The sequence below is a fragment of the Paroedura picta genome, chromosome 3 (assembly GCF_049243985.1).
Source record: "Paroedura picta isolate Pp20150507F chromosome 3, Ppicta_v3.0, whole genome shotgun sequence".
NCBI classification, from domain to species: domain Eukaryota; kingdom Metazoa; phylum Chordata; class Lepidosauria; order Squamata; family Gekkonidae; genus Paroedura; species Paroedura picta.
Genome location: NC_135371.1, coordinates 618399 through 644414, shown reverse-complemented (window position 1 = coordinate 644414; position 26016 = coordinate 618399). Strand labels below are relative to the sequence as shown.

General features: G+C 55.5%; 1 protein-coding gene and 1 long non-coding RNA gene across 2 annotated transcripts; one reads left to right on the top strand and one right to left on the bottom strand.

The window, feature by feature from the left end:
• The first annotated feature begins 1816 nt into the window (after positions 1–1816).
• LOC143834092 (class I histocompatibility antigen, F10 alpha chain-like) lies at positions 1817–26016 on the top strand. The gene is made up of 7 exons (XM_077330682.1): positions 1817–1965; positions 6391–6684; positions 15614–15892; positions 20051–20332; positions 20709–20792; positions 21669–21704; positions 25103–26016. The coding sequence occupies exons 1-7, from the start codon at positions 1908–1910 to the stop codon at positions 25117–25119; spliced, it is 1050 nt and encodes a 349-aa protein (XP_077186797.1). The 5' UTR covers positions 1817–1907; the 3' UTR covers positions 25120–26016.
• On the bottom strand, positions 9411–15614 carry LOC143834190 (uncharacterized). Its single transcript, XR_013229746.1, has 4 exons — positions 14961–15614; positions 14160–14234; positions 12451–12555; positions 9411–10817 (listed from the first exon to the last, which is right to left on the bottom strand). It is a non-coding gene; the product is annotated as an uncharacterized LOC143834190 (long non-coding RNA).

Genomic DNA, 26016 nt, shown 5'->3' with positions numbered 1-26016 from the left:
GGAAATCAGGCGCGGGCGAGGAAGAGGCCGTGTCCCCCAGTGGTCGCCAGAGGGCGCTCCTGCTGCGTCACAGTCGGCCTCGGCCGGGGAAAGTCCGCGGCGCCACTCCGGGCGCTGCTTCGGGCGGGGGGGGGGGGGCTTTTCCCAATCCGTTTTCCCACAGCAGCCCCGGGGGAGGGAGGGGGGGTCGGTGATGGGGGGCAAACAGCATGTGGGGCCGGGCAGGATCTTTCCTGAGCCCCGGGGCTCCCTGCCACAGCTGGACTCTGACACTTGGCTGCTGCAGAAGACGGAAGGTTGACTCCGGTCTCCGCGTTCCGTGAAATGGCTGAAACTGGATTTAAATCCGGAACACTTTTTTTTTACTGAGCCGGTGGGCCTGCGCAAAGCTCGCTTGTTGCAGGGACGGCCGATTTTCTTGTAGGGAAGCAACTAGAGAGTCGCCCCTGGAGAGGAGCCAGCTCCCTGTGGGACTTTCCAGCCTAGATCCGTTGGGGTTTCCGGCGCCAGAACCGGGCAAAGGCCACCGGGGGGGGGGGGGGGGAGACATGAGATAGGGGCTCCTCTTTTGGGCCTCGGGGAACTCCCTGCACAGTTGGGGAAGGGGTGAAGCTTTAGGTCTGGGTGTGAGAAACCCGGGGCCAAATCCACCCGGGGGGGGGGGATGCACACTGGATCCCCTCAGGGGCTTCTGGCCCTATTTGGGTATCTTGAATCAACCGGAGTTTGTCCAGGAAAAGCAGGTTCCTTTGGGGGGAAGGCCTCGGCCGGGGTGGCGAGTGAGGAAAAGAAGCCTTCTTTGGCTGGGCCCGTTTAAGGCTCCGCAGAGACAGGAGGAGGGCTGGCTCTGTCCACCAGCCTCCTCAATGCCGCCTTTATGCCCCTTTCCCCCAGACACCCCCAGAGCCTCCCCCACCTGCTGACCCAGCCGCCTTCCTGCCAAAGGGGGGCTAAATGAAGACATCTGAGGCAACAGCCCTCAGGGCAGCCAAAATATGCAGGGGAGGCGGAGGGAGGCCAGGAGGGCCAGGAGGGGCCTTGGCAGGTCTCCGAGAGGGACCAAGTGATCCAGGGGTTGGCTCCAGCGGTGGGATAATGACTGGGGGGGGGGGATATTGTGGTGCAGAGACAGGAATGGGAGAATTCAAACAGGGTGGGATCTATATTGCTGGAAATGCTCATTTGATTGAGGAGGACACAGATTGAGGGGAGGGCGGTATATAGGGGGGAGGGGGATTTATTTTATTTATATATTTGCTGTTCCACAGCCGAGCCCAGCCTGCCGGGGTGGTTTACAGCGGGTCAGGCAGGGCCTGTGGGAATGAAGGGAGATCCTCTGGGGGAGAAGCGTCCAGAGATGGGAATCCCTCCGGGGGGCGGGGGGGGGGTATCTGGAGACGCTGAAGGGGTCTCGACGCAGCCCCAGGGAAAGAGGGCGGAGGGGCCCCGGACACGGCCAGGAGGGGGGAGGGGCAACCCCAGGGAAGGAATGCCGCGGAAGAGAAAAGCCCACCCACCCCCCATCTTCCCCGAGCACCAGCAGGGCTTTGGGCGACCCTTCCCCGGAGGCACCCAGCCAGCCAGCGCCCCCCGGGCCGGGCGGGAGTTTCGCAAAGGCCCCTCTTCCTCCCCGCCAGCAGCCCCTCCCCATAGAGAGACCTGCCCCCCTCCCCGCAGCACATTCCCGCGCCGGGGGGGGGGAGGGGAACTCCCGGGCGGCCACTTTCGCTTTCCCTTCCCTGGCTGCGGCGACGGGTCTGCCCGGCGACTGGTGACGCTCCCGGAGCGCCTTTTTGGGATTGGAAGGAAGTTCCCCCCTCGGCCAATCGCGGCTCTTGCCCCGCGCCCCTCCCCGCCGGGCTCGGCAGAAAGTGCGCTGCGAGTCCGGCCGGCGCAGAAGGATCAGGATGCGCTCCCTCCCGTGCACGCTGCTGCTGCTGCTGGTGGCGGCGGTGGGGCGCTGCGGTGAGTCTCTCCGGGGTCCGAAGCTCGCGCGTGTTGCGGGGAGTGTGTGTGTGTGTGGGGGGGGGGGGGAGAGGGCAGGATTTGCACCGGGCTCCTGTGCAAAGGAGGGAGGGTCGCTCTGCGATGAAGTTCCCAGGGCTCAGCCCCGGGGCGGGGGGGGGCTCCTCCCGTCCCTCCTGTCCCCCAGCTGGACGCCCTTCGCTTCCGCAGTCCGGTTTGGAGGCGCTCTGGGGCGGGGACCCGGCCGAAGGGGGAAGGGGAAGGGAGGGGAGGGGGCGCCTCCAATGTTGTCCTCCCCCCCCAAGTGTGACGGAGGTCTTCGGCGCAGGATTTTGCTGCGGAGGAGTACGAAAGAGTCGGCGCCTGGCGCTTCTCCCGATCGGTGGTGGTGGGGGGTGGGGGGCGGGGGGAGCTCGCTGGAAGCTGCTTGAGATGCGGGCGGCCACTTCCCTCCCTGTCTGGAAGCCCCCCAATTGGGAAGGGCTGCCCCCCCCCTCGGCCGAGGCTCGCCTGGCCCGTGGAACCCCCTGCCCCAGAAGCGGCCAGGGCCAGCGGGCTGGGGGTCGAGGAGGCTCCGTGGCCGCGGAGGAGACCTTGTGCCCTTCGTGGCGGCGTCCAGACCCCTTCCCCGGCCACCCTGGTGAGATCCTCGGTGCAGTTAGGCGTGAGCGCAGGGAATCCGGATTTGGCCTCGTGTCAGAGAACCGGAGATGTCTGCCTGCCAAGGGCACAGGGGAAGCACAGTCACAACCGCAGGACTTTTGGGGTTAACCCCTGTGTGCGGGTGGGTGAGGAAACCCTGGTCTCTGTTCAGGCCCGGAGGAATTCAATGGACCATGAGTTGTGTTCCCCTGAGCCAGAGGGCTCCTGGCCAGTGTGGTGGGTGTTGTGGTGAGCGAGAGGGCTGGACTTCTCAGACCAGGGAGGCCCAGTTTCCAGCCTCCTACTCTGTCATGAATCACACAGGGCGGACTTCGACCAGCCACTTGCACTTTGTTGAGCCTGCCTACCACGCAGGGCTGTTGTGATGGGGAAAACGGGAGAACCATAAATAGAGACGTGTCCCCAGTTTCATTCTTTTTCTGTGCTGCCTCTTCAGAGTCCTGCTGCTCTTCTTGCAGAGGGTCCCTCAAACCTCTGGAGGTGGCTTCTAAGGGGCAGCAGTGTCTGCTGGTAAAACGGTGCAGTCTTCTCACCAGGTCTCCTCGGGAGAAAGCCCTTGAGCTCCATGGGGCTCCCTCCCTCACAGGGGTGTTTAGGATTTCAGGCTCCGTTTTATTTGCCTCTCCTGGGCAAGACTGGTCCCTTTCGTGTTCTTAAGACTCAGACCATCTGCCTGTCTTTGTTGTGGAATCCAAACCTTACTGCCAGCGGTGGGGAGCAGAGCTTGGAGGGCTGTGGGAAGGGGGAACCCCCCCCCCATTTCCTCCTGTTGATCCAGGAACCCCTTATGTGGTTTCTGTGGTCCTGCCCACAAAGTCTTTTATTTGGACCAACTCCCAAAAGACAGTGGGCGGTTCACAGAGGTCGTTGTGAATGGGTGGTGGGGTGGGGGTGCTTCGGACCCTGATCTATGGGGCTCTTAGCCAACATCCTCTGCAGGACGCGGGCTTGGGGGGGCTTCAGAAGGTGCGGCCTTAGGGTGAGAGGTAAGAGACAAAAAATGGCAGATGGAATGGAAGGATGAAAGGATCTCCCCAGCTGTGGTGGTGTCAGAAGTGGTTTCCGGCCTCGTTCTGTTTGTAGCTGATCGTGCTCAAAGGGCCGCTGTTCCTGTGGGGGGAGATCACAGAGGATCGGATAAGCCACAAACAATGGAAAATCGAGGGGTGTATATAGGACTGCATCCGCTTTGTGCCTCCTTGGGAGAAACCCCACATTCACTTCTTCCTTTTTAAACGGCACTTGATAACAATATGGGCAGAGGGGTGGCGTTTATGTGTCAGAAACTTGCTGCAGAAGGGGTTTCTTACAATAATATTTCATTGAAAATTTTAAAATGAAAACAAAAGAAAAAAGTAAGAAAAGAAGGAAAGATGGGAATAAGAAAGACTTCTGTAATGCTTATAAATCAAGCTAATATCCACTACGCCAGGGGTGGCCAAACTGCAGCTCTCCAGAGGTCCATGGACTACAATTGCCACGAGGCCCTGCCTGCACATGCTCATGGTAATTGTAGTCCATGGACATCCGGAGAGCTGCAGTTTGGCCACCCCACTATATATTAATCCATAATGCAGCTAAAATCCCATTCCCCCCCTAGATTTTTATATTTTCACTTATTTAAATCTGTCAGTCATTTCATCAAATTAAGGGGAGATCTTATTTTGGCCTCCTGCTGCAGAAGCCCCCCCACCCCAGCAAGTAGTCAGAAGGGGGGGGTAGAAGGAAAAATAGATACTTCTGAAAGGACAGCAGACCTCGGACGTCTCCGCAGGGCTTCCCACGGGGTGGTCTGGTCACTGCAGAGGTGTTATGAGGAGACCCACCCCAATGAGGCTTTGGATTCTGCCGGGACTGGAAAATAGCAGGATGGGAAGGAGGTGGGCCGGGTGGGCCGCCCACATGGCGAAGGCAGACCCTGGCAACTGCAGGGAAGCAGCCGGGTGGGGAGAAGGATGAGGAAGGAGAAGTCCTTCCTGGACCTAAGGGCAACCTCTCAGGGCAGTGGGGGTCCACTAAATGGTTCGCCTTGTGGGGGAGTTTACACCACTCCTGCTGCTCCTCCCCCCCCCCCCGTGCCTGGCAGCCCCCGTGGTCTCTCCCCATTTCCTGCCCCCTTCCCACCTGGCCGTGTTCCTCCTCTGCCACAGCTCTGCACATCGAGCACAACCTTCACTAGAAACCGGAAGGGTTCCTGGATGGTTTCAACACCAGCCCCCCCCCCCCCCCGCTGTGTCAGGATTCCCAAGGTGCTGGCAGAGAGTTCGGGGACCCCCTCCCCTTTCTAATTAGTTAGAAGAGACTCAGACAGTCGAGCACAAATGCTGCCCTGTTGACTTCCAACCAGGGACCCTGGCAGCCCTGCGGGACGCCTGAAGCCAGCAGCTGTCCCTCCACCCCCCTTCTGTGGGGCGGCCTTTTGTGGGGCGGCCTCTCACAGGCTTTTAGGGAATGCTGCTTTCATTTTGCAAAACGGAATTGTCCAGGAGGCCGTTCTTGTGGTTGTTGTGTTGCCTTTGGGAGGTATTTGGGCCCAGCTGGTTCCCTGCTTGGTTCCTCCTACATTCACGCCCTCCTGTAGCCTGCCTCCTGCCCAGCCTTGCTCAGCTTTTATACCATTGAGAAACCCCTGAAACCACCTTCAGGCTTCAAGAAGCACCAGAAGGGGCCAGACGATGGTTGGGAATTAGAGCTGTGGCCATGCCCATCCAGGGCCCCTCCCCTCCCCACCCCCTCCAGGCCCATCACTGGTCATTTTTGGCCATGACCATATATGGTATTGTCACCTGATAAATGTTTAACATTAAAAATAGATTACAGAATGAAGTCACTCCCAGCCATTCAGGAAACCCTTTCAGGGCCGTCAAGAAACCCTGGTTGGGAACACCTGACTCTAGCCCAGGGGGGGCCAAACTGGCTCTCCGGAGGTCCATGGACTACAGTTCCCATGAGCCCCTGCCAGCACATGCCACCCCTGCGAGTCTAGCCCCTCCCAAAGGTGGACTATAAATGGGGATAGTAATATTAACAATCCTCCCCCTCATAATAATAAATAATTATTATGTTGAGAGTTACCTCCTGCAGCCCTCAAATATGCCCCTCCCTGCTCATTTTTTTTTGGGGGGGGTCTGTGTCCATGGCAGGCCACTCAATGCTGCCTTGACACACCCTTAAGGGGGTTTTCGTGTTCTGACGACATCCCCCCTCCTCCCCCCTTTGAGAGCTTTCTTAGAGAGATTTAAAACTCAACTCAGGGCTCGTAACTTAGTGAAGCAGGCAGGTTTTGCGTAAGGAAGAATTCATTCTGATACCAGCTTGTTATGTTTTCAGGCAATTCCAGGGGGGCTGGGGGTGGAGCCTGGGGAGGGGGGAGCTCAGGGGGGCATCATGCCCCAGACTCTGACCCCCCCCCCCAGGAGCCTTTTTCTCCAGGGAAGCTGATCTCTGAAGTCTAGAGAGAGAGGAGTGGTGCTTCGGGGGGGGGGGATGTCCAGGTCCCCCCTGGAGGTGTTGGCACCCCTAGGCTGCCTCTGGCCCTCTTCCTTGGTTGTTCCCCCACTGCTCTTTGCGCTCTGACCTCTCTCCCGGCTCCGCTCTCCCCATTCCTCTGGGTCCCTGGCCCTGTTTGGCTCCTCTTTCGTAGCCCCCCCCCATCCCCACTTGGGCTGGGTCTCTGGACGGAGGGTGAGGGTCTGGGGGGGGGCTCTGTCAATAGCAGCCCCCTTGACTCTGCCCCCCTTTTCTTTGTCTCCCCCCCCACAGGCTCCTCCTCCTCCTCCTCCCCCCACTCCCTCCGCTACTTCTACACGGCCCTGTCTGAGCCCGGCCAGGGGCTGCCCCAGTTCAGCATTGTGGGCTACGTGGATGACCAGACCTTTGTGAAGTATGACAGCAACGTGAGGAGGAATGTGCCCCAGGTCCCCTGGATGGAGAAGGCCGGGAAGGAGGACCCCCAGTACTGGGAAAGGAATACCCAGCTATCTCAGAACTCTGAGTCTGGGTTCAGAGTGGACCTGCAGACGCTGAGGCATCGCTTCCACCAGGAGAACAGCACAGGTGAGTGGGGGAGGGGCCTGCCTCAGCACCCCCCTCCCCAGGCCCAGAGAAGGGAGGGGCACACCTCAGGAGGGCCGGGGGGGGGGAGGAGGGAGAAGCAGCCCCCTCCCCAGCGAGAGCAGACGCAGGGGGAGGGGGGAGCGCAGGGCTGTCCTTGTCTTATTCAAGTGGGCAGCCATGGCCATGTTGGTCTGACGCAGCAGGACCCGGCCAGAGCCCAGCAGGGGCACCACCGTTAAGAGCAGCAAAGTTTCACGGAGGGGGTGGGCCTCCGGGTGCTCACACACGTCTCCCTCGGCATCCAGGAGGACCCCTCGGTGGGTGTTTCCCGCCACTTTGACTGGGAGGCAGGACTGGTCCTCGGCTTCCGGCCCTGCGTGGTGGGAGGGACCCTGCGCCAGCCCTCCGCCTGCCCGTCCCGGGGGTAGCAGGTCTGGCCAGTCTCCAGCCCCAATTATTAATGGTTGGTTAATTCTTATCGTTAGAGTTAAAGAGTTCAAGTTGGATATAGCTGATTTGGTAACAGTTCTTGCTTTTAAATTGCTGCAATTGTTTGTTAAGTATTAAAGTTAAAGCTTAAAATCTTTTACTGTTTGGCAATTAGCATGTGCCCTTGATGGAGCCGCTGCTCCTAAAGTTTAAAACTTAGATGTTTCTTTACTGTTGGAAGCCTGGTCCAGGCCCTTTCGCCGTCTGCTTAGCGGAGCCTTCGTTTCTTGCATTGTTAACGCTGCAAAAGGAGTTCATTCGGAGGGTTTCTCCTCGGACGACGATCCTCCACCCCCCGTGGTGCCACCCAACTCTGTGGGCGCGGCTGGCAGAGGTCCATTTTGGGCTCCTGTAGCCGCCAGGGCCGCAAGGGGCAACAAGCGTGTGGAAGCACTGCCCGCAAGAAAGCCGCATAGTTCGGGCCCGGCTGTTTCGCAGGCTCCTGATCGGCCATCTTCCCCAACTCTTCCTGTCGGCGGCCATTTTGAGAAATAGTCTACTTTGTCGAAGCCAATAGGTGACTCCCCCCCCCCCACCCTCCCCGGATCATGCAGCAGGGAGTTCTCTCGGTTCCCTTCCTCACGACTGGACGCTGCCATGAGAGAGCAGATAGGAGAAATTCCAGAAGCCCCCCCCCCCCCCCGAGACCATAGGGAGGGCAGCCAGAATTGGCCCACTAAAGCTGCTCAGAAGAGAGTGAGGGTCAGTCCAAATAGAATCATAGAATCCTAGAGTGGGAAGGGACCTCCAGGGTCATCTAGTCCAACCCCCTGCACAATGCAAGAACTCACAACTACCTGCCCACCCATGGTGACCCCAATTTCATGGATAAGTGATCCTCCACCAAAAATCTCCAGAATCCAGCCTGGCCTGGAGGAAATTCACCCGTCATCTCACAGTGACGATTAGCAATTTCCTGGGTATACAAGGAAGGGCCACACGAGACAAACATGGCCCATCCCTTCCTGCCCACCCACTCACAAAATAGGCATGAACCTTCCTCTGATGAGGATATAGAATCTCTTAGGTTCAAGGACGACTTAGCCTTCCTCTCTGAGGAGGAAGAGGCTGAACCTCTGAATGTGTCCGCCCAGTCAGAACGGTTTTTCAAGAGTGAGGACGCCCACTGTATGCCTTGGGGCCTTGGCCCTGAATGAGGCCATATCCAAGGATGAACAATCGGACCCAAAAAGAGGTATCGAGGGCCGAAGGGCAAGGGAGAATACTTTCCCCAAGAATGCTCAGGGCTCAGTGGCTCCCTTCTGACCACCCGGGGGCATTTCTCTGCTCCCCCCCCCCCCCGGATCCATATGCCCCACTCCACTCGTCTGCAGCAGGGGTGCTGGGCCAACCAAAGTTCAGGCCCCCCCAGCCCGCTCTGCAGGGTTGTCGCTCTTAAAGGGAGCTGCATTGGGCACACCACAAGCCCCTCTCTTCAGCGCCTCCTCCTCTTAAAGACAGGAGAGCCTAGATGACGCTCCCCCCTCCCCCCCCGTCTCCCCCCCAGCAACAGGACTTTGCCCCTCTGGAGTCCTTTACGGTCCCAATCTGCTTCCTCCATCTCACTCCTGGCAGTAGCATTTGGGGCCACTTTCTCTGCCAAAATTGCAGGCCCAGCCACCACAGCTGCCCAGCAGAGACCCTCAAAGGGCCTTTTATATCCATGACTGGGGGGGGGGCAGGGGACACGTGTGGGGCTCTCTGACCTCCCCTCATGGATTCCCCCCCCCCCTGCTCCTTTCTCTGAAGCAGACTTTGGCCTGAAATCACACAGAGGGAGATGCCTCTTCCTGGTCAGAGGACAGACCCCTTTCAGTGGGAAAGGACCCCCCCCCCACTACCTGCACTCCCACACTTGGGGGGAGCGGAAGGAAAGATGGGGTTGGGAGATGCCCCCTCCCCCAGGACAGTGTGCTGCTGATGGAGGGGGTCCCTGTGGAGGAGGCCCCCCAGGAGGAAGGGCTCTGGCCAGAGCAAAAGCCCAAGTGAAGCAGGGAATAGCCGGGCGTGTGCAGCCGCCCCGGAGGCAGGAGGGAAGAGCCCTGCTCAGGCTGGCACAGAGGGCTGGCATCCCAGAGGTTGGCCCAGAAAGGCCCCCTGAGATAGGGTGACCAGATTTCAACATTGGTAAGGCGGGACACCATTGACTGGGGGGGGGGGTCTTGATTAAAAATTTGGTCTATATGGAGCAACAAAAAGTTGCAGAGAACGCAGAGAACGCAAAAATAGTATTGTAATATATATATATTTAAATTTCAACATAAGTACAATTTGCCAGGTGCCCCCAGATGTCCCTCCAAAAGTGGGACAATCTGGTCACCTTACCCTGAGAGCCCGACTGCACCCCTCGAGGGGAGGCTGGCTCAGAGGCGGGGAGAGAGGCCCAGAGAGAGCTCCCTGTCGGCCGTCCCCTTCCCTCTCAGAGGGACAAAAACCAGACACCTCCCAGGAGCGAGCCAGAATGAAGGCGCCTGCGTTGGAAGGCTCAGTTTGGGCTACCCTCCTACTCCCAGCCTCCGTTTTATCCCACAACGACCCTGTAAGGTAGGTGAAGCTGAGAGTGTGGGACTGGTGCAAGGTAACCGGGCCAGTGTCCATGGGAGAGTGAGGAACTGGTTTCTCCAGAGCCCCCTCCCACCCCGCCCCACAATGGGCTACACAGCGTGAGAGGTCCTGGATCACAATGGCTGGGTCCCCGCAGCCCCTGGGCCTCTCTGCTGCCTCAGCCGTAAAGAGGGAAGAACTGACACTGCAGGGGGTGGGAGTCAAGCAAGGGACCCCCACCCACCCCTGGTGACGTAATGGTCGTTGCACCACAGTTCTCAGGGGACCTCTCTCAGGAGCGGGTCTGGGCTTCCCGGAGCGTGTCCCTTGCTCCCTGGCCCTGAGCTCTGGGCGGCTGGAGTCACGTCCAGGGGCCCCATGGGGATTTTGGGGGTGGGGGCTTCCCAGAGGCAGAGCTCCTTTGTCAGATCTCCGGGCAGTCTGGGAATGTTTAGACCATTTCCGCCTGAGGACCCCTCCTTCCTCCCTCGATGTCATCACCTGGCCCCCTTTGCTTGGGGCCTGACCCCTGGCCTAAGGGCATCTGCAGCCCAGAAGTTTCTGCAAAGATAATTTTCTTCTTACAAAACCTTCTTTCTTTCCTTTGTGCCTCAAGGCAGCTCACAAAGCACAGTGGAGAGGTGGCTTTGGGGGCATCTCCTGTGAATTCCTCCTGATGGCCAGCCCCTCACCCCCCTGGGAGCCCCCTTCCCTCTTGGGGGGCTATAATGGAGAAGGCCCGGCTGGGGTGGGCGTCAGGCGGGGAACCTGCAGTGGGGTAGCAGGTTGCAGTGTGGAGGAGTGTGACCTGTGCGTGGGGATATAGGGGAGGAGACCCCTCTTTAGAGAGGTGGGCCGTGAAAGGCTTGGAGGGTCGGAAAGCGCACCGGGAACTGGACTCGGAACTAAACTAGCGGCCAAAGTGGCACTTCTGGGAGAGGCCAGGAGGCATTTTTCTCCTCCTCCGGCTCCTGACGAGAACGGCCTCGCCACGTTCTGAATCCGCTGCAGTTTCCAGGGTTCTTCAAGGGCAGCCCCAAGGCAGAACAGATCATGGTAGCCCAGCTGTGTGTGAGGGCCCTTTGCCATCGGGAGGGAACCTGAAATAAAAAAAATATTCACGATTAACACGACTCGCATCCCATGGTCGATTCAAGTGGGCAGGCAGGGTGGTCTGAAGTAGCAGAACTCCTCCCACCACTAGGTGGCAGCAGAGGGTCACTTTCCATAAAGGGGGACCATCCCGGTTCATCTATATAGGTCTTGGTGATCCCATGCTAAGCCCTGGCCCCACCACACGTGAAATCACAGCAACTGGCATTTATTGGTGCAGCGTTATTTTGTTTAAAAACCCAGCAGAAAGCCCTGTCGCTTCATCTTTTGCCTCTCTGTGGGCTCAAGGTGCTATTTGTTAGCTAGTGGGCAAAAAACACTCTTGGCCTTTTAACAAGAACAACACATTAAAACTTTGGTATGGGGACACGGTGGATGTCAGCTGCCTCCGCAGAACACGTCCCCTCCCCCAGAAGAACTCGGACTGACTTGGTGACATTCATTGACTAACAATCCATGTTTGCTAGGAGAAGGAGCACCCCCTCCCCTCCCCCTTCCAGGGAAACTGGCCCAAATTAAACCCAAGGTTTCTAGAAATCCCGGTGCTGGCAAAGGTGTCCTACTCTAAAGGAACATTGTGCACACAAATGCCAAAGAATTCAAGTCAGGTCAAATTATTTCTCTAGCTTGGCCAAGCAGGGGAAGTCTGGCAGACACACAAACTCAGATTGCAAATTTTGGGGATGCTGGAGGGGGGGGGGGCAGGCAGGAGGAAGAACGGGGTGCTCCTGAGGAAGAAGATTCACCTCAGGAAGGTGCTCTCCCCACCTGGCTTCTCTAAGCCACCCGCATCTCAGCAGGGCCGAGGGAAGGGGGGCACACATTTCGGCTGGGGAGCCCGCCAGTGTCTCAGGCGTGTCCTCATCCCCTCCTCTGGCTTTCCTCTCTCACACGGCTCTTTCTGTTGCATGGATTTGGCCCAGGGTTCTTCAGACCCCGGCCCAGGAGTCAGAGATGGCATCACCACTTTTGGCATTTACTTTGTAGGACTTAAGAGGTGTGTGTGGGGGGGGTCTTCTGGGGCCCTGTAAAGGGCCATGTGGGACCCCCTTTCAGTTCCACACCCAGCTGACAGTGGCCTGAGGACGGACGTGCTGAGAACTCTTGGTCTAGATCCAGCCAGGGCCTCTCACTGACTGGGGACCCCCAGGGAGCTCCGCTGGCCGGGCGAAGGTCACCCGCTGATGGCTCTTGGGACAGGTGGGAGCATCTCCTGCCCTCTGGAATCCTGTCCAGTGAACGCACAGGCAGCGAGGGAACTGGCAGGGCCTCTCTTAGAAGTTTGGGGGTTTGAGATTTTAAATTAAAAGGCAAACCTAAATACATGGAACACAAAGAGCCTGATAGACCGGTTGCAAAGCCCCGGAGCGAAAGCCACCTGCTCCTTTTATTAAGACCAACCCCATAGACAGCAAACAGTGCAAGCTTTGGAGCCTGCCAGATGCTGAAAGAAAACCAGCCCGTTTGTGAGGATCCCGCAGGGTGGCTCACATAAGATGGAGCCCTCCCCCTGCTATCCACAACGACGTAAAAAACAGCCCGCCCAGAGACACGGGGGCAGCCCCACTCGTGTTCCTTTCTTGCCAGGATTCGTAAAGGGGACACCTTCAGAGCACTTACCTGCCCACCCATATTCAAAATAAGGCCGCCTTCACTTTCTCTCCAGGGAGAGCTCTGCGCTGCACCCCTCCTGAGCGGTGGATCGGTGTTCTTAATCCCTTATTGCTAAATAGACAAAAGGAATAAATATTTTTGCTAGAGTTCTTTTTGGATCCCTGCCAGAAAGTAAGAAGGTAACCGAGTCGTAGGAAGAGATGTCCGAGAAGCCTTGCGCTCAGGGCGAAATGCCAGGCCTCCTCACAAGCGTCTGCAAAGGACACTCCGGAAGGGCTTGTGCCGTCCTCTTACCAGAGGGCAGATGTGTTTTGAGTGGGGTAAATGCACGAACCTGCCCTCGTAGCTTCTGAGGAGGGGGGGAGCATTTTGTCTGGCCAGAATGAACGCCCTCCCTGCACAGGATAGGTGTAGGAGGGAAGAGGTTTGGGAGGTGGGTTCAAACAATCGGGAGGGATGAGTACAGCGTGCTCTAAAGGCAGAGCCTGAAATCCCAGGGCCTGGGCAGGGTCCTGGTTAAGGACAAGAGCCAGCAGTTCCTCCAAGGCAGTCTTCGGTCCACCTTGACCTGTAAGAGTCCTCCTTTGGGAGTGCCCGGTAGCCCCAGCTGCTCAGGTGGGATGCACAGTCTGAACGCTGCTGGCCATCCCTGGCCTCAAGGGGAGGGAGGCCCGGTTCGGAACGGAGGGTCACACCTGTCCCACGGCAAGGGATGCTTAACAGTTGTCTCAGAACATAGAAAAGAAGGCAAGCAGAGTTTTCGTGTACCGAGACAATCCGTGTGGCTTCTCCAGAGAGGACAATTAGTTTTGCTTTTCCAGGCCCTGTTTCCAGTTCCACATGCACCATAATGTTTAGCAGAACGATTCGGGTGGGTTTCCTGGGAAAATATGAACTAGAAAACTTTCCAGTGTCCTAAACAGATTGTGATCTAATTTAGCATAGTGTTTGTCTGGACCTCTGGAGAGTATCCCAAGTTTAACAATTTCTTTATGTTCATTTTGTGTCCCGTTCAAAGGCTACATTTGATTAGAGAAAGGAACAGATGTCTCTGGCAGGGTTGAAATGTTCTATTTATTATTATTAGATTAGATGTATTAACTGTCACTCTCAGGCAAGGCTGACTCATGGCAGTTTACAAGAAAGGAAGAAATTGAAAGTTTTGCATGGAGAAAATGTTGATTGGGATAATCCCTGATAAGGTTAAAGGCAACACAAGTACCTCCTTTTCCTTTCTGAAGTGGGAGAAAATAACGCTAGACAGCACTGAAAACTTGTGACAGGTAATTTTAGCGTTCCTCAAGAGCTGCACATGATGCACTGTGGACTGGGCTGCCCACCCCTCTGTTTTGAACTTGGTCTACGGAGGTCCCCTCAGCCCCCCGCGAGTGACGTGGCTGTGCTAGGTCCGTATCAGGAGCGGGGCTCTGTCCAGCGCAGGAGAAGAGAGGGAAGGATGAGAATTTTAGCTCCCTCTTTTATTTGACCTACAGACCCAGACAACTTTGTAAATTAATTTGATTATTAAAACACATCCGTGCACTCACAGGATTCTTAGGGACAGTCACTCCAAAAAGATTCGTCGTGATTTTGAGAATGCCTGGCTCGCCTAATAGATGTAGGCAGTGGTGCCCAGCCATGGCTGTTATTTTCATGAAAGAATCGGTCTTTAGAAATACAAAAGAAATCCAGCAGGAAGAGAAATTTCTCTTTACCTTTCTCTGGCCAGACGTGTCCCCCCTGCCACCAGAGGCCCTTTTCCAAACGGTGATTGAGTAAGTTGCAGAAACCTGGCCAGATATGGAAAGAAATATGGAATAAAATGAATTCAGAAATAAATGTCTCCTCAAAAGTGTTCTTGGTTGGCAGTTCCAATGTCTATGAATAAAATCATCATAGTTATTAGGATATTTCTGTTTCCAAGAAGAACTATTTCTATTTCTAGGAACTTTGCTTCCTGCCTTGCAGAGAGATGGGAGGTTTTTAGAAATTTTGAAGGGACACAACCACCACCACGAGCCTTTGATAGCATTTAAAAGTACAATATAAGGAGGGAAAGTGCAAAAGGATCCACTGCTAGTGAAAACAAAGGCAAAGATCATGCTTTAGAGTAGGACATAAAATGTTCACGATCTCTCATGGCAAGACATAAAAACTTTACAACTGGTTCAACTATATCAGGGTTCTGGGATGTCAAAAGAAACCGAATCTTACGTTCATCCGAGTGCAGTTCTCTTTTACACAGCAGCGAGTTAAGCTCGGATCGAGAAATAAATTGGACAATGGGGGAAAGTGTGTGTAATGGCTTCTACGCACTGCATGCATGGTGCACAGGGGCCCGGCCTAGCTGAGGGCGCACACAGAATTGGGCACTCCCCCTCTGGAGGAGACCGGGGTACGAGTGGGGCTTCCCTGCCTGCCACCCTTGAAGCCCTTTTGCGGGTTTAACAGCCCAGGAGGCATCTTTGGGGCCCTCCTGGGAATGTCAAGGCGCCGTCTGGTCACTGCAGACTCACCCTGCAGCCTTTCTGGGGCTGGCCTGGGCCTTCTCTGGCTCGTGCCCCCGGAGACCTCGCCTGGCAGGAAAGGGGCCGCAATGGGCCTGCAGCCTTGGGGACCTTGATTGTTGCCCTCTCAGAGGGAGGGGGGGGAATTTGTGTCCTCCTTGAGGGAGTCAGGGCAAGGGAGGAAGCTGCAGGTGCAGACAAGGCAGTGACCATTTCCAGGCCCTCCGGTCCGAGGGGCGCGGCTGCCCGCCTTCAGGTGCCTTCTCCCCGCTGCTTTTCAGGGAGTTTCCTCCGCAGAGGGCTTGCCTGATCTGAGACCACCGAGGCCCCATAAGCGGCGGGGCTCTCCGCCCCATCCAGCCTGCCCGGGTTCTGCCTGCGCCTGCCGGGGATTCCTGGGGCCGGGGGGGGGGGGTGTTGCTGCAGCTGCAGCTGCTTCTGCCTGGGCGAGCCTGGCCGCAGGGGGGGGGCTTCAGCCTTTCTCCCCCCCGTTTCCCCTCGCGAGACCCCCCCGTGCAAGGCGCCCCCTCCCCCCGAGGGCTGCAGCCGGGAAAAGGGGCGGGGCCGGGGGGTGGCGCCTCCTTGCCCGGCAGCCGCCTTTTGCCCGGGGGGGGGAGGGGAGTGCGGCCGGCCCCCCCCTGACCCCCCAATATCTCTGGCAGGGCTCCACACGTGGCAGGTGATGTACGGCTGCGAGGTGGGGCCGGACGGGCGGCTCCTCCGGGGGCACCTGCAGTTCGCCTACGACGGGGAGGACTTCCTCGCCCTCGACCGGGAGAACCGCGTCTGGACGGCCCGCGTGCCCCAAGCCCAGGAGACCAAGCGCCGCTGGGAGGCGGAGACCCACGAGGCCGAGCGCCAGGCCGCCTACCTGGAGGAGATCTGCGTGGAGTGGCTGCGGAGGTACCTGGACTACGGGAAGGAGGCCCTGCAGAGGACAGGTGAGCACGCCCGGAGGGAGGGGGGTCTCCCTCCCTTCCCCCCAGAGCTCCCGGGGGGGGCGGGCCTCTCCCCCCCCCCCGGAAAGTGGGGCGAATCCCGGAGGGGCTCCTGCTCCCGTGCTGCGCATCTCCCCCTCATTCCCCTTACTCCCGAGGAGCTCAACCCTTCCAGGAGTTCAACCCCGCTTGCCCCGGGCAGGCCCCCCCCCCCCCCCCGGTGCCCCGCATGTCCTGCTGGAGGAGAACTGGGCAGGACGAAGGAAATGCTTTTAAGAAGTGGCACAGAGGGAATATTTAGCAGCTCTGAAATCCCCTACGCAGTTCACACAAAGCTTCCTAATGAAGTCATGCAAAACACAATATATGTAAGACATAATGTTAAAAATGGTTAAAACACTGGATATTTTCACAGAGCCATGGGGGAGGGCAGCATTCAAATTAAATAAATAAAAATATTGAGGGCACAGTTTTAAAAACTCAGAGAACACGGGCAGCTCCACAGGTTGCCCTTCCTGATCAGCTGGTCTTCCTGAGAAAAGCAACATTAACCACTTCACTGACCTTTCAGATTCATTATAAAAATGTGATAAATAGTACATGTTAATCTTGCTTTGGTTCTCTCAATAACACCAACTTATTACAAATCACACTGCACACGCTCAGTGACGATGTCCTGTGTTGTCTCCACTTTTAAAATTGTCTTAAATATTTTTATTCTTTATTTACATAATGTGTATTCTGCCTTCCCATATGGATAGATCCAAGTGGGTCGCCGTGTTGCTCTGAAGCAGCACAACAAAACCAAACCAGAGTCCAATCAGGCACCTTTAAGACCAGCCACGAGCTCTGAGTCTGAGGAAGGGTGCTTGCACTCTTTGGTGGTCTGAAAGGTGCTCCTGGACTCTGATTTTATTGCCCTCAGAAATGGCTCACGATGGTGTGCAATATATTTGAATCTTACTTATTTAATTAGATCCCCCTGACAAAGCTGCATGTCAGATGCGTAGGGCTTATAGAGCTGCTCAATATTTCAGCCCCCTCTGCCCTCTTTCTTCATATATGCACCAATTCTATAAGATTCCCAACCTGACAATGAGTCACATTTAACATTTTGTAGTTATCCCGACCTCTCACCGTGGTCACAGTGATGTCAAGTGACAAAGTTTTCCTAACAACTGTCCCAAATCTCCAATAAGCTATTGATTGATTGATTGATTTTATGTGATTTATTGACCACCCTTCTTAGCATAGCTGGCTCAGGGCAATTTACAATATTTCAATAAAACAACAGTTAATTTATGAAGAGCAATAAAACAACATTCAGCATTAATACCACATTAAAACCTGAAACGATAAAAATCAAGTGATGTTATTCTTCAGTGTGGCTGGGGTTATTCTGATTTTAATTCCAGATCCAATTTCCGGATGTTGGTGCCCAGGGAGGGCTGTCCTTGTGCAGGGGGGCCCAGTGGAATTCCCAGTCCGCCCTCTTGGCATTCTCTGATACTTATTCTAGGTTTCTTACTGCCCCATTTCCCATAAACTGCAGTGCCATCTTTACAGTGTTTCATCAACCTAGAACTGAATTTATTATTGCAATTGTTACTTTAAAATCGTTACCTGGTAAGTCTTTCTTGGTTTTGCTTAATTTAATTCCTAAATAGCTAATTTTTAAATAATCTTGTTGTTCCTAATCCATTTCTGAGATGACATCCATATTAGTAAGCACTGCTTCAGTCTTTATATCCAGCTACTTTGCTAGATTTCTTTGTAAGAATGTTTAAATGTAGATCTGCTCATAATATACAGTTATATAAAATAGCTTAGACCATAAAACTGCTAAATGATAAATTAGATTATCCATATAGGAAATACAGGGAATTATTCTGATCTCAGCTCTCTGGGTCAGTAGGTGTTAGTCATCTTCTGCTGACTTTTTACGGCTGCATGAAAAACATGCTATTCCATGTTCTCTGCCAGGATCTGTTGCTCTGACTCCGGCCATGATTTGTTTTTGACCTCTGTGACTCCATCTTGGTCTCCTGTGTGCTGTTTTGAGAACTTTTGTATAACCCTGAGCCGTCTGCTTTGCTAAGCCCTGATTTAGACTCTGTGCATATTTGTGCAACTCTGTTCTCTATAGGAGAGGAACTGCTTCTAACACCCAAGGCCGAGATGGCCTGGCTATCGCTTGGAGAGGCGCCCAGGCTGGCACCTGTGGGAGGGGGGCCCTCACTCCCTGGGGACTGGGCAACTTTGTGCGGGAAAGGGAGAGTGTAAAAGTGCCTGTTTGACTTGTATTGAACAGAATCGACTATGATCGTTGAGGGGTGCTGATCTGCTATCAATAAAGCTTTCTATTAATCCAGAAGCCAGTTGTTAGTCTGTCTGCCCTTGACATTCTCTTACATTCTGTGTAAACTGCCCTGAGCCAAAGGGGAGGGCAGTATATAAATATGAGAAATTAAATAAATAAATAAATAAATATTAATTTGGTAGCTGATTTTTTGGGATGGGTTAAAAATAGATGTTGGGTTGTTAGCAGAGAAACTAACCTTGTAAGAATTTTTTCCTGGCCCAGTGCCCTTGATACTAGGAGAAATCTCTAATAATTAGGTTAATTGAGGGGGCTAATGGCTCCCAGGAAATGTTCCACAGCTCCTGTGGCTGTGAAATAGTTTCATTTATCTTTATTGTAGGGTAGAAATTTTTCTTGCTCATTCCTTAAAGTTCCTTCCAAAACCAAATTTGTCTAAATGTTTGACCCTATCAAAATCCTTTTCAGCATTCCCCCCCTGCCCCCAAAAGGGGGGAAGTTGGCAGTTTTTCCTGTCTTGATCAACCTGTCCATCCCTGCTACGCATAAAACTATTACAGTCACCTGACAGAATAATTCCTCCTCCTGCCAATTTATTTATTTTATTTATTTATATTATATGCCTCCCTCCCCTGTGGCTTAGGGTGGTTTACCTAGAAGAGAGGCAAACATTACCGTGTACTTCAGGAGTTGTCAAAAAAAGAAAAGTACTAACATCTCACAGTGGTTTCCTAACTTTCCATAACTGGTGGAAGCAACACTAAACATATAACCGTACCCCAAGGGTGGGTCGGTTCCGGATTCAGGTCAGGGGAGGGGATCTGGGGGGCCCAGGAGATGGGGGTGGTCCGGTCGACCTCGGCCAAATGCCTGGCAGAAGAGCTCCATGTGGCAGGCCCTGCGGAACGGTGCTGAAAGGGAAAGAGCCGTCTGCAATGGGGAAAGAGTTTGGAGCGAGGCTGGTCTGTTGATACAGGGGTGGCCAAACTGTGTTTCATCCATGGACTACAGTTACCATGAGGCCCTGCAACTAGCCACGGAGAGCTCCAATTTGGCCACCTCTGATTGAGCCGCATGGTACTCAAGTAGTCAAGAACGGCAGCCTCTGATCTGGAGAACCAGGTAGAGGAAATAGGATTTACAAAACCAGCTCTTCTTCTCTGAAGGACTTTCTGGTTCTTCAATGTCTGAGTGTAAAAGCCACCTGAATTCCGGAGGGTCTGTGGCTGGCATCCTTGTTTTGTGCCGGTGGGGTAATATCCAAGTGCTGGATCCGTGCTTGTTGCTCTGCATTTGGTGGGGAATCTGGCAGTCGGTTTTGTGGGTCTTTGTGGAACTGTTGTGAAGATCCATGGGGATTTGTGCCTGGGACTCACGGGTCTCTGCTGTGAAAGAGCCACAAAGGGCTGGGCCTGAATTTTGTCTCTTCCCCCCCCCCCCGAGGGGGAGCACTCAGTGGATGTGGGGTCAATCTGTGGGTCTGAAGTTCATTTCAGATTATTCCTTTTTAAAAATGCTTTGGGTCTTTGTTCTTGCACCACATTTTATTTGTACCACGAAAGTCTGGATCTGTGATTTCGGAGGGATAAACTCTCCCACCCCCCACCCCCGAGAAGATATTGAAGAGTGCTGATTGTTGATGTCAGAAATGGTGACAGGAGGAAGTCTAGGCTGGAGAACCCCCTTGTGTGGATTGTCTCATCTCTGGGAGGTGCAGCAGGTGGGGGCCTCCAGTCGGGTGGGGCTGGAGGACCACATGGGGCCCCTTCAAGGCCAGTCTCCAATCTGTCGTCTGGGGAGATGCAGGATTATTAACAAAGGGTGCCATGCCCATTCCACAGAGGCCCCGGACGCGAGGGTGGCACGCAAGGCGGAGGATCATCGGGAGACCCTCCTCTGCCAACTTCATGGCTTCTACCCCAAGGAGATCGAGGTCACCTGGATGAAGGACGGGCAGGATCGGAAGCCGGAGACCTTTTCGGGGGGTGTCGTCCCCAACTCGGACGGGACCTACCACACCTGGGTCAGCATCGAGGTGGACCCCCAGGAGAGGGACCTCTACCGGTGCCACGTGGAGCACGACAGCCTGCCGGAGCCCCTGGACTTGGCCTGGGAGGAGCCAGGTGGGAGACTGGGGGGGGGGGGGCTTGTCCCCTGGGGGGGCTTGCAAAGTCCCGAAGGAGTATGGCTGAGGAAGGGGGGAACTCTGTCAAAGCCCCCCACAGACACTCAAGGACACAGTTCAGAGCAGCATCTCTCACTGGGTCTCTCAGCTTTCATTGGGGGTGCCAACCATTAGCTGGCTCCGGGGGGGCTTCTGTGGAGGGCTGGGGGCAGGAGCTCTGGGGGCAGGTGGCACAGGGAAAGTCCACGGGGCAAGTCCTGCCACCTGCAGCAACCGGAGATGGTTGGGCTGGGAAATCCCTCCCAGAGTCCTCAGGGGCAGCAGCCTGACAGGCAGCATAACCCTGACTCCCCCCCCCCCTCCTTCATCCTCAGCTTCGAATCTGGGGCTCATTCTGGGCATCTTCGGGGTCCTGGCTGCTCTCCTCCTGGTGGGGGTCGGGGTCGCCTGCTACATGAGTAAGTAAACGGGGGGGGGGGACCTGGGCTGGGCGGTGCCTCTGTCTGTCTGTCTGTCTGTCTGTCTGTCTGTCCGTCTGTCTGTCTGTGTGTGGCGTCCCTGTGGGGGACCTTTCGAGGGGGGGGCCTTGGGGGTGGGCCAGATGTTGCCCCCGTAGCTGGTGGTCCCCCACAGCCCCTCCCCACAGAATGGCAGTTTGAAGACAGTATTTTTTGACAGAGTATTTCTTTGGGAGTCGATTTTGAAGTCCTTCCAGCTCACCTTTCCCTCTCGAGGGTGGACCCCCCCCAGGGGGCTTCTCCGACAATATTCTGGCCCCAGCATCTCCCCCCTGACCTGTCACACGTGGGGCAGTTTGCAGGCCTCGAGGTCCTCAGGCAGAGGGGAGAGGAAGGGGGGGGGTCCAAGCCTCCAGTCCCCCCCCCCGCCTGGGACCCTGTCTTGTGGCCTGAAGGTCCTCTAGTCCCCCCACCAGAGGCAGCCCCCAGGAATGAATGGAGCCCCACTGACTTGAGTGGGATTCCTCTTGTGTAAGTGCATTTCTCATTCTTCCCTTCAGCACCTGGGCATGTCTGCCGCCCCCCCCCTTCTCCCTTGCACAGAGCTGGATCTTGTCCCTGGGGTGTGTTTGGGGGGGTGTCTAGTCATGGCTCCTCTGCTCTCATTCTGGGGGGGGGAGGATTTCCCCCATTCTCTCTCATCACAAGGGGCCCCGGGGGGGGGGGGGAAGCTTTGGGTAGTTGGTTCCAAGGGGGTTGGAGGAGTGCCTGCCAGGGGTGGGGTGGGGCCAGTTTAGGGGGCAGAGAACCCCAAGGATAGCTTCTCTGTTCAAGGTGTGAATAGACGGCTCTGACTTCCTGATTCTCTCCCTGCAGGAAAGCGGAAAGGGGAGGGCTACAACAAAGCACCAGGTGAGTGGTGCCCCTTCCCCAGAGGAAATGAGGGCGGGGCCCATTGAAGGATCAGCTGACAGACACCCCCAACACCGCCCTTGTGAAGGGGTCTGGGGGATGAAGGGAGCACCTGCTGGGTGGGCTTCCTGGGGGCAGAGAGAGACTCCCCTGAGCCCAGCTGAGCCTCTGGGGAGCCCGGCTGAAGTCCAGGTGGGATCCTCAGAGACAGGAAGAGAAGCCTTTGAGGTTCTCCCTCCTTCCTGCCAAGTGGCCTCTCAGGGGTCCCAGCAAGAGGGAGGATCAGGCAGGCTGGCCCATGGCCGGAAACGCGTGGAGAGGAGGGCCGGGCGGTTGGGGGAGCCAAGGGACTGGAGACCAGGGGAGGGGACTGGGGGAAGGGTGGGAAGCAGGGCCTGGAGGGGGATAGAGAGAGAGAGAGGGAGAAGGGAGGCATGGATTGGAGGAGGCTGGGGGGTTGTGTTTGGGGGCTGGGGAGCAGGACAGCCATCTGCTAGGCAAGGGGGGCGTGGAGGGGAAGGGGGTGAGGCCGGGGGGGGGGGGGGGGACAAGGGCTCAAGAAAGGACAGCAAGGAGGGCGTTCTGGAGGGCTCAGACACGCTCCAGGGGTGTTTCTGCGGGTCCCTCCGCCCATTCCTTTGCCCACAGGAATCCACCAAGGCTGAGGCCCTCAGGAACGCTCTGTCAGCCCCTTCCAGTCCCCCTTTCCACGGGATTTCAGAGTGTGAAAGGGCAAGATCCACTTGGCAGTGGTGGGCTGAAGGGGCCTTATTTATCATGGGTGAAGGGGCCCATTGCCAACTCTGTCCGGCAGGTGCCCTGCAGGGTGCTCAGTCCTCTGCCTTCCCCCTCACCTGCCATCTCTTCCCGAACTGGAGGCGTCGGGGACCCCCTGCCTGCCTGCTGAGGGGAGGGTCTGCCATTCTGCCTCCCTCCCCTCCCCTCTGCACCTCTTTGGGTCCCTTCCTCTGCCCCAGAGGGCATGTTTTGTGAGGGGTTCAGGCTCAGATCTTCTGCACTGTGTGCTTCTCTAACTCTTACAAGCACGAGGGGTGGGTGGGGGTATTCACATGGGAGTGGAGGTGTTTGGGGGTCTTCTCCAGTGTTACTAACTCCCCCCCACCCCACCCCTGATTTTGCAGGAAGTGACCAGGGATCTGACACCTCCACCAAGAGTGTGTCTGTGTTTTTGGGGTCGGGGGGGGGCAGCTGTGGATGCTGACTCTGTGGGGGTATCTCAGCCCTCTTCCTTGCCTGCACAGCCCTGGCCCTGGCTAGCTGGTGACATCTCTCCCCTAGAAGGCCCTACGGCAGGGGTGGCCAAACGGTGGCTCCCCAGAGATCCATGGACTACAGTTCCCATGAGCCAGTGCCTGGCAGGAGCTCATGGGAATTGTAGGCGTCTTTGGCCATGCCTGCCTGTGGGATTGTCGTGGGCCGCCTGCAGAAGCGTGTGGTGCCCGGCCTACTCATGAAAAAGCAACACAAACCAGCCTTTTCGCTCGGAGGAAGTTCCACGGTTTCCCCCTGGAGGACCCTCCTCCGTTGGCTCTGAGGGAGGGGTCAGGAGTCAGGACTATTTTACTCATATGAACATTCAGGAGGGCTCTCCCCACCTCTTCCCCTGTGGAAAGGGCCCTCAATTAATCCTAGAATCTAGAGTGGGAAGGGGCCATCCAGGCCATCTAGTCCCACCCTCTACTCGGTGCCGGAGGAGCCTAAATCAGCCGGGATAAGTCTCTGTCCAGTTGCTGCTTGAAGGCGGCCAGGGAGCTCACCTTAGGCAGCCCCTTCCACTGCTGAACTACTCTGACTGAGCGACCCCCCCCCCCCCCGATATCTATCCAGTGCCCATTCTACACGTAGTTTAAACCCACTCATTTGGGTCCTCTCCTCCGTTACCAACAGGATCCTTTCCCTGCCCTCTTCTAAGTAACAACCTTCCATCCTGTCCCCTCTCCATCTCTTCTTCTCCATGTTCCTCCACCTTTCCTTCCTCCTAGGGCTTGGTCCCCAGGCTGCCCCCAAATCACTGTCACCTCTCTCCTCTGCCCCCTCTCCAATTTGTCCCACATCCTTTTTGAAGTGAGGCCCCCAGAACTGCACCCAGGACTCCAGGTGGGGCCTGACCCGTGCCGTATGCAGCATAGGGATGAGGACTTCTTGTGATTTTGATCCAGCCCCAGACTGCATTTGCCTTCTTTACTGCTCCTATTCCGCTTCCAGTCCACAAGGACCGAAGGATCCCGTCCTCACCCTCTGCCGGCCACAAGTGTATCTCCCTCCAGCATGGCTGCTTCTCGCTTGTGTGGCCCAGATGCAGAAATCTGCCCTTCTCCTTGTTGAACTGTATGAATTGTTGTCATTTGCCCAGTTTTCCACTGTGTTCACATCTTGCTGAACTCTGCCCCTCTCCTCTGGGGTGTTTGCTACTCCTCCCGATTAGTTGTCATCCACAGATTTAATGAGGAGTCCCCCCCCCCTCGTCCAGATCTCTGATAAAAATGTTGAAAAGTACCAGACCCAGTTCTGGGCCCTGCGGCCCCCACTGCTCACCTCCCTCCACTCTGATGGAGAGACCTTGACAGCCACTCTCTTTGGGTGCGGCTTTTTAGCCAGTTGCCTTTCTGCCTAAGCATCCGAAAATCCAGTCCTCTGGTTTAGCCACCAGAACATAATGGGGAACCTTGTCAAAAGCCTGACTGAGATCCAGGTAAACAACATCCATTGGGTTTCCACGATCTAAGAAGCCCGTCCCTTGGTCAGGGAAGGAAACCAGGCTGGTCTGGCAGGACCTCACATATCTGAAGGATCTTTGCCCCCGCTTCCCTCTGCAGGGTCTTCCTTGGGGGCCACCCATCCAAGTCCTGTCCCTGCTTAGCTCCTGAGATTCAGCACGTTCGGCCTACACCATGTTGCCCTCCCTTCCTGACACTTCTTCAGCTTGTGCCAAATTAAGCCTTTAAACGGGAAGAAAATGAGCATCGAGTTTGTAAAAAACAAAACAAAGTTAACTTTGCCTGTAGTTAAAATAAAGTGGGAAGCCATGTTGGTTTGAAGGAGCAGAACAGAATTTGAGTCCAGCAGTAGCTTTAAGACCAACGTGACTTTATTCACAACTGGGAATGCAGCTGCCATTAATCACTAGCCTTAACATTTTTATTCCCCTTTCCTTGTTGTGAATGGAAACTCAAATGGAAACTCAACACACTGGACTTCTGTTATTAGAAGTTACTGGAAGGAAGTTATTGGCCAAGATCTGGGGGGGGGGGGGCTGAGAGGGCCCCCAACTTAGCGAAACTCCAGCTTGGACGGCCTTTGAGTGTCCCCTCCACTCTGGTTCTTGTGCATGTTGACAGTTTAGTGGTGGCTTCACTCTCCTTTTTCTTCTTTTTCAGTTCCTGCCCATGCCTAAGAAGAGGATCCACTCCAGGGATTCTGGAGGAATCTGCTGTCCCACGCAAGGATCTTCTACCGCCTCCAGCTCCTGTTCGTGGGGCCCCTGATCTTCTCTCTGGCAGCAGCTTCTGGTTTCCATCTCTGTCCCTTGGGTCTTGAGGGACTTCCCCCCCCCCCCCAATGGATTTGGTTGATTTAGGTCTTGTTCTGATATTCGAGCCATTAGTATTAATTGGAAATGAACTGAAATATTGCACCCTTTCCCAAAAGATAAATCCATTTATCGCCTGTGCTTAATGTGCCATATAATCTGCAGTGAGTGGGGCTGCCTGTAGCCCAGGGGTCGCTGTGTTCCCACCTCCTCTTTCTGACTTTAAATTGATACCTGGGTGGGAATGTTGGGATCTCTTTGAAGTGAAATTTGAGCTTTTGGCTGAGTTGCTGTGATGTCACAGAATGTTCACGAGCATCTTGTTGTTCAGGCTGGAGGCCTTGTCAGAGGAAGGGATGATTTTAATGTCTGCATAAACTGCCAAAAGTCAGTTTAGTGAGGTGAGAAGCCCCACACTGAGGGGCCAGAGGGGAGAATGGCGGCCGGAAGGAGGGCGGAGGGGCTGCCAAGAAGAGCAGATCTTGCAGCTGGAGCCTAGAGGGGGCCACGTCTCTCAGGAGCCCCCTCTTGGTCCACCAGGCCGAATCAAGTGAGATGCCCAGGGGAGAAGACTAGAGGAGGGGGTGGTCGTGAGTCTCTTGCTGTTAATAAACTTGAGTTTTCACACTGTTGTAGATTTCTTCCTGTCCTGACTGCTTTCTGCATTAGCTTCTGCATTATCTGCATTTTGCCATGAAGGTGTAAATTTTCCCCCTATGTAAAGATCCATTTTAAAAAAAATAAAGAGCTTGTGGACCCCCA

Coding starts and splice junctions, on each gene's coding strand:
- LOC143834092 (XM_077330682.1), top strand. CDS start 1,908: ATGCGCTCCCTCCCGTGCACGCTGCTGCTGCTGCTGGTGGCGGCGGTG. Junction 6,685..15,613: donor CCACCAGGAGAACAGCACAG/GTGAGTGGGGGA, acceptor TATCTCTGGCAG/GGCTCCACACGTGGCAGGTG. Junction 20,333..20,708: donor CTTGGCCTGGGAGGAGCCAG/GTGGGAGACTGG, acceptor CTTCATCCTCAG/CTTCGAATCTGGGGCTCATT.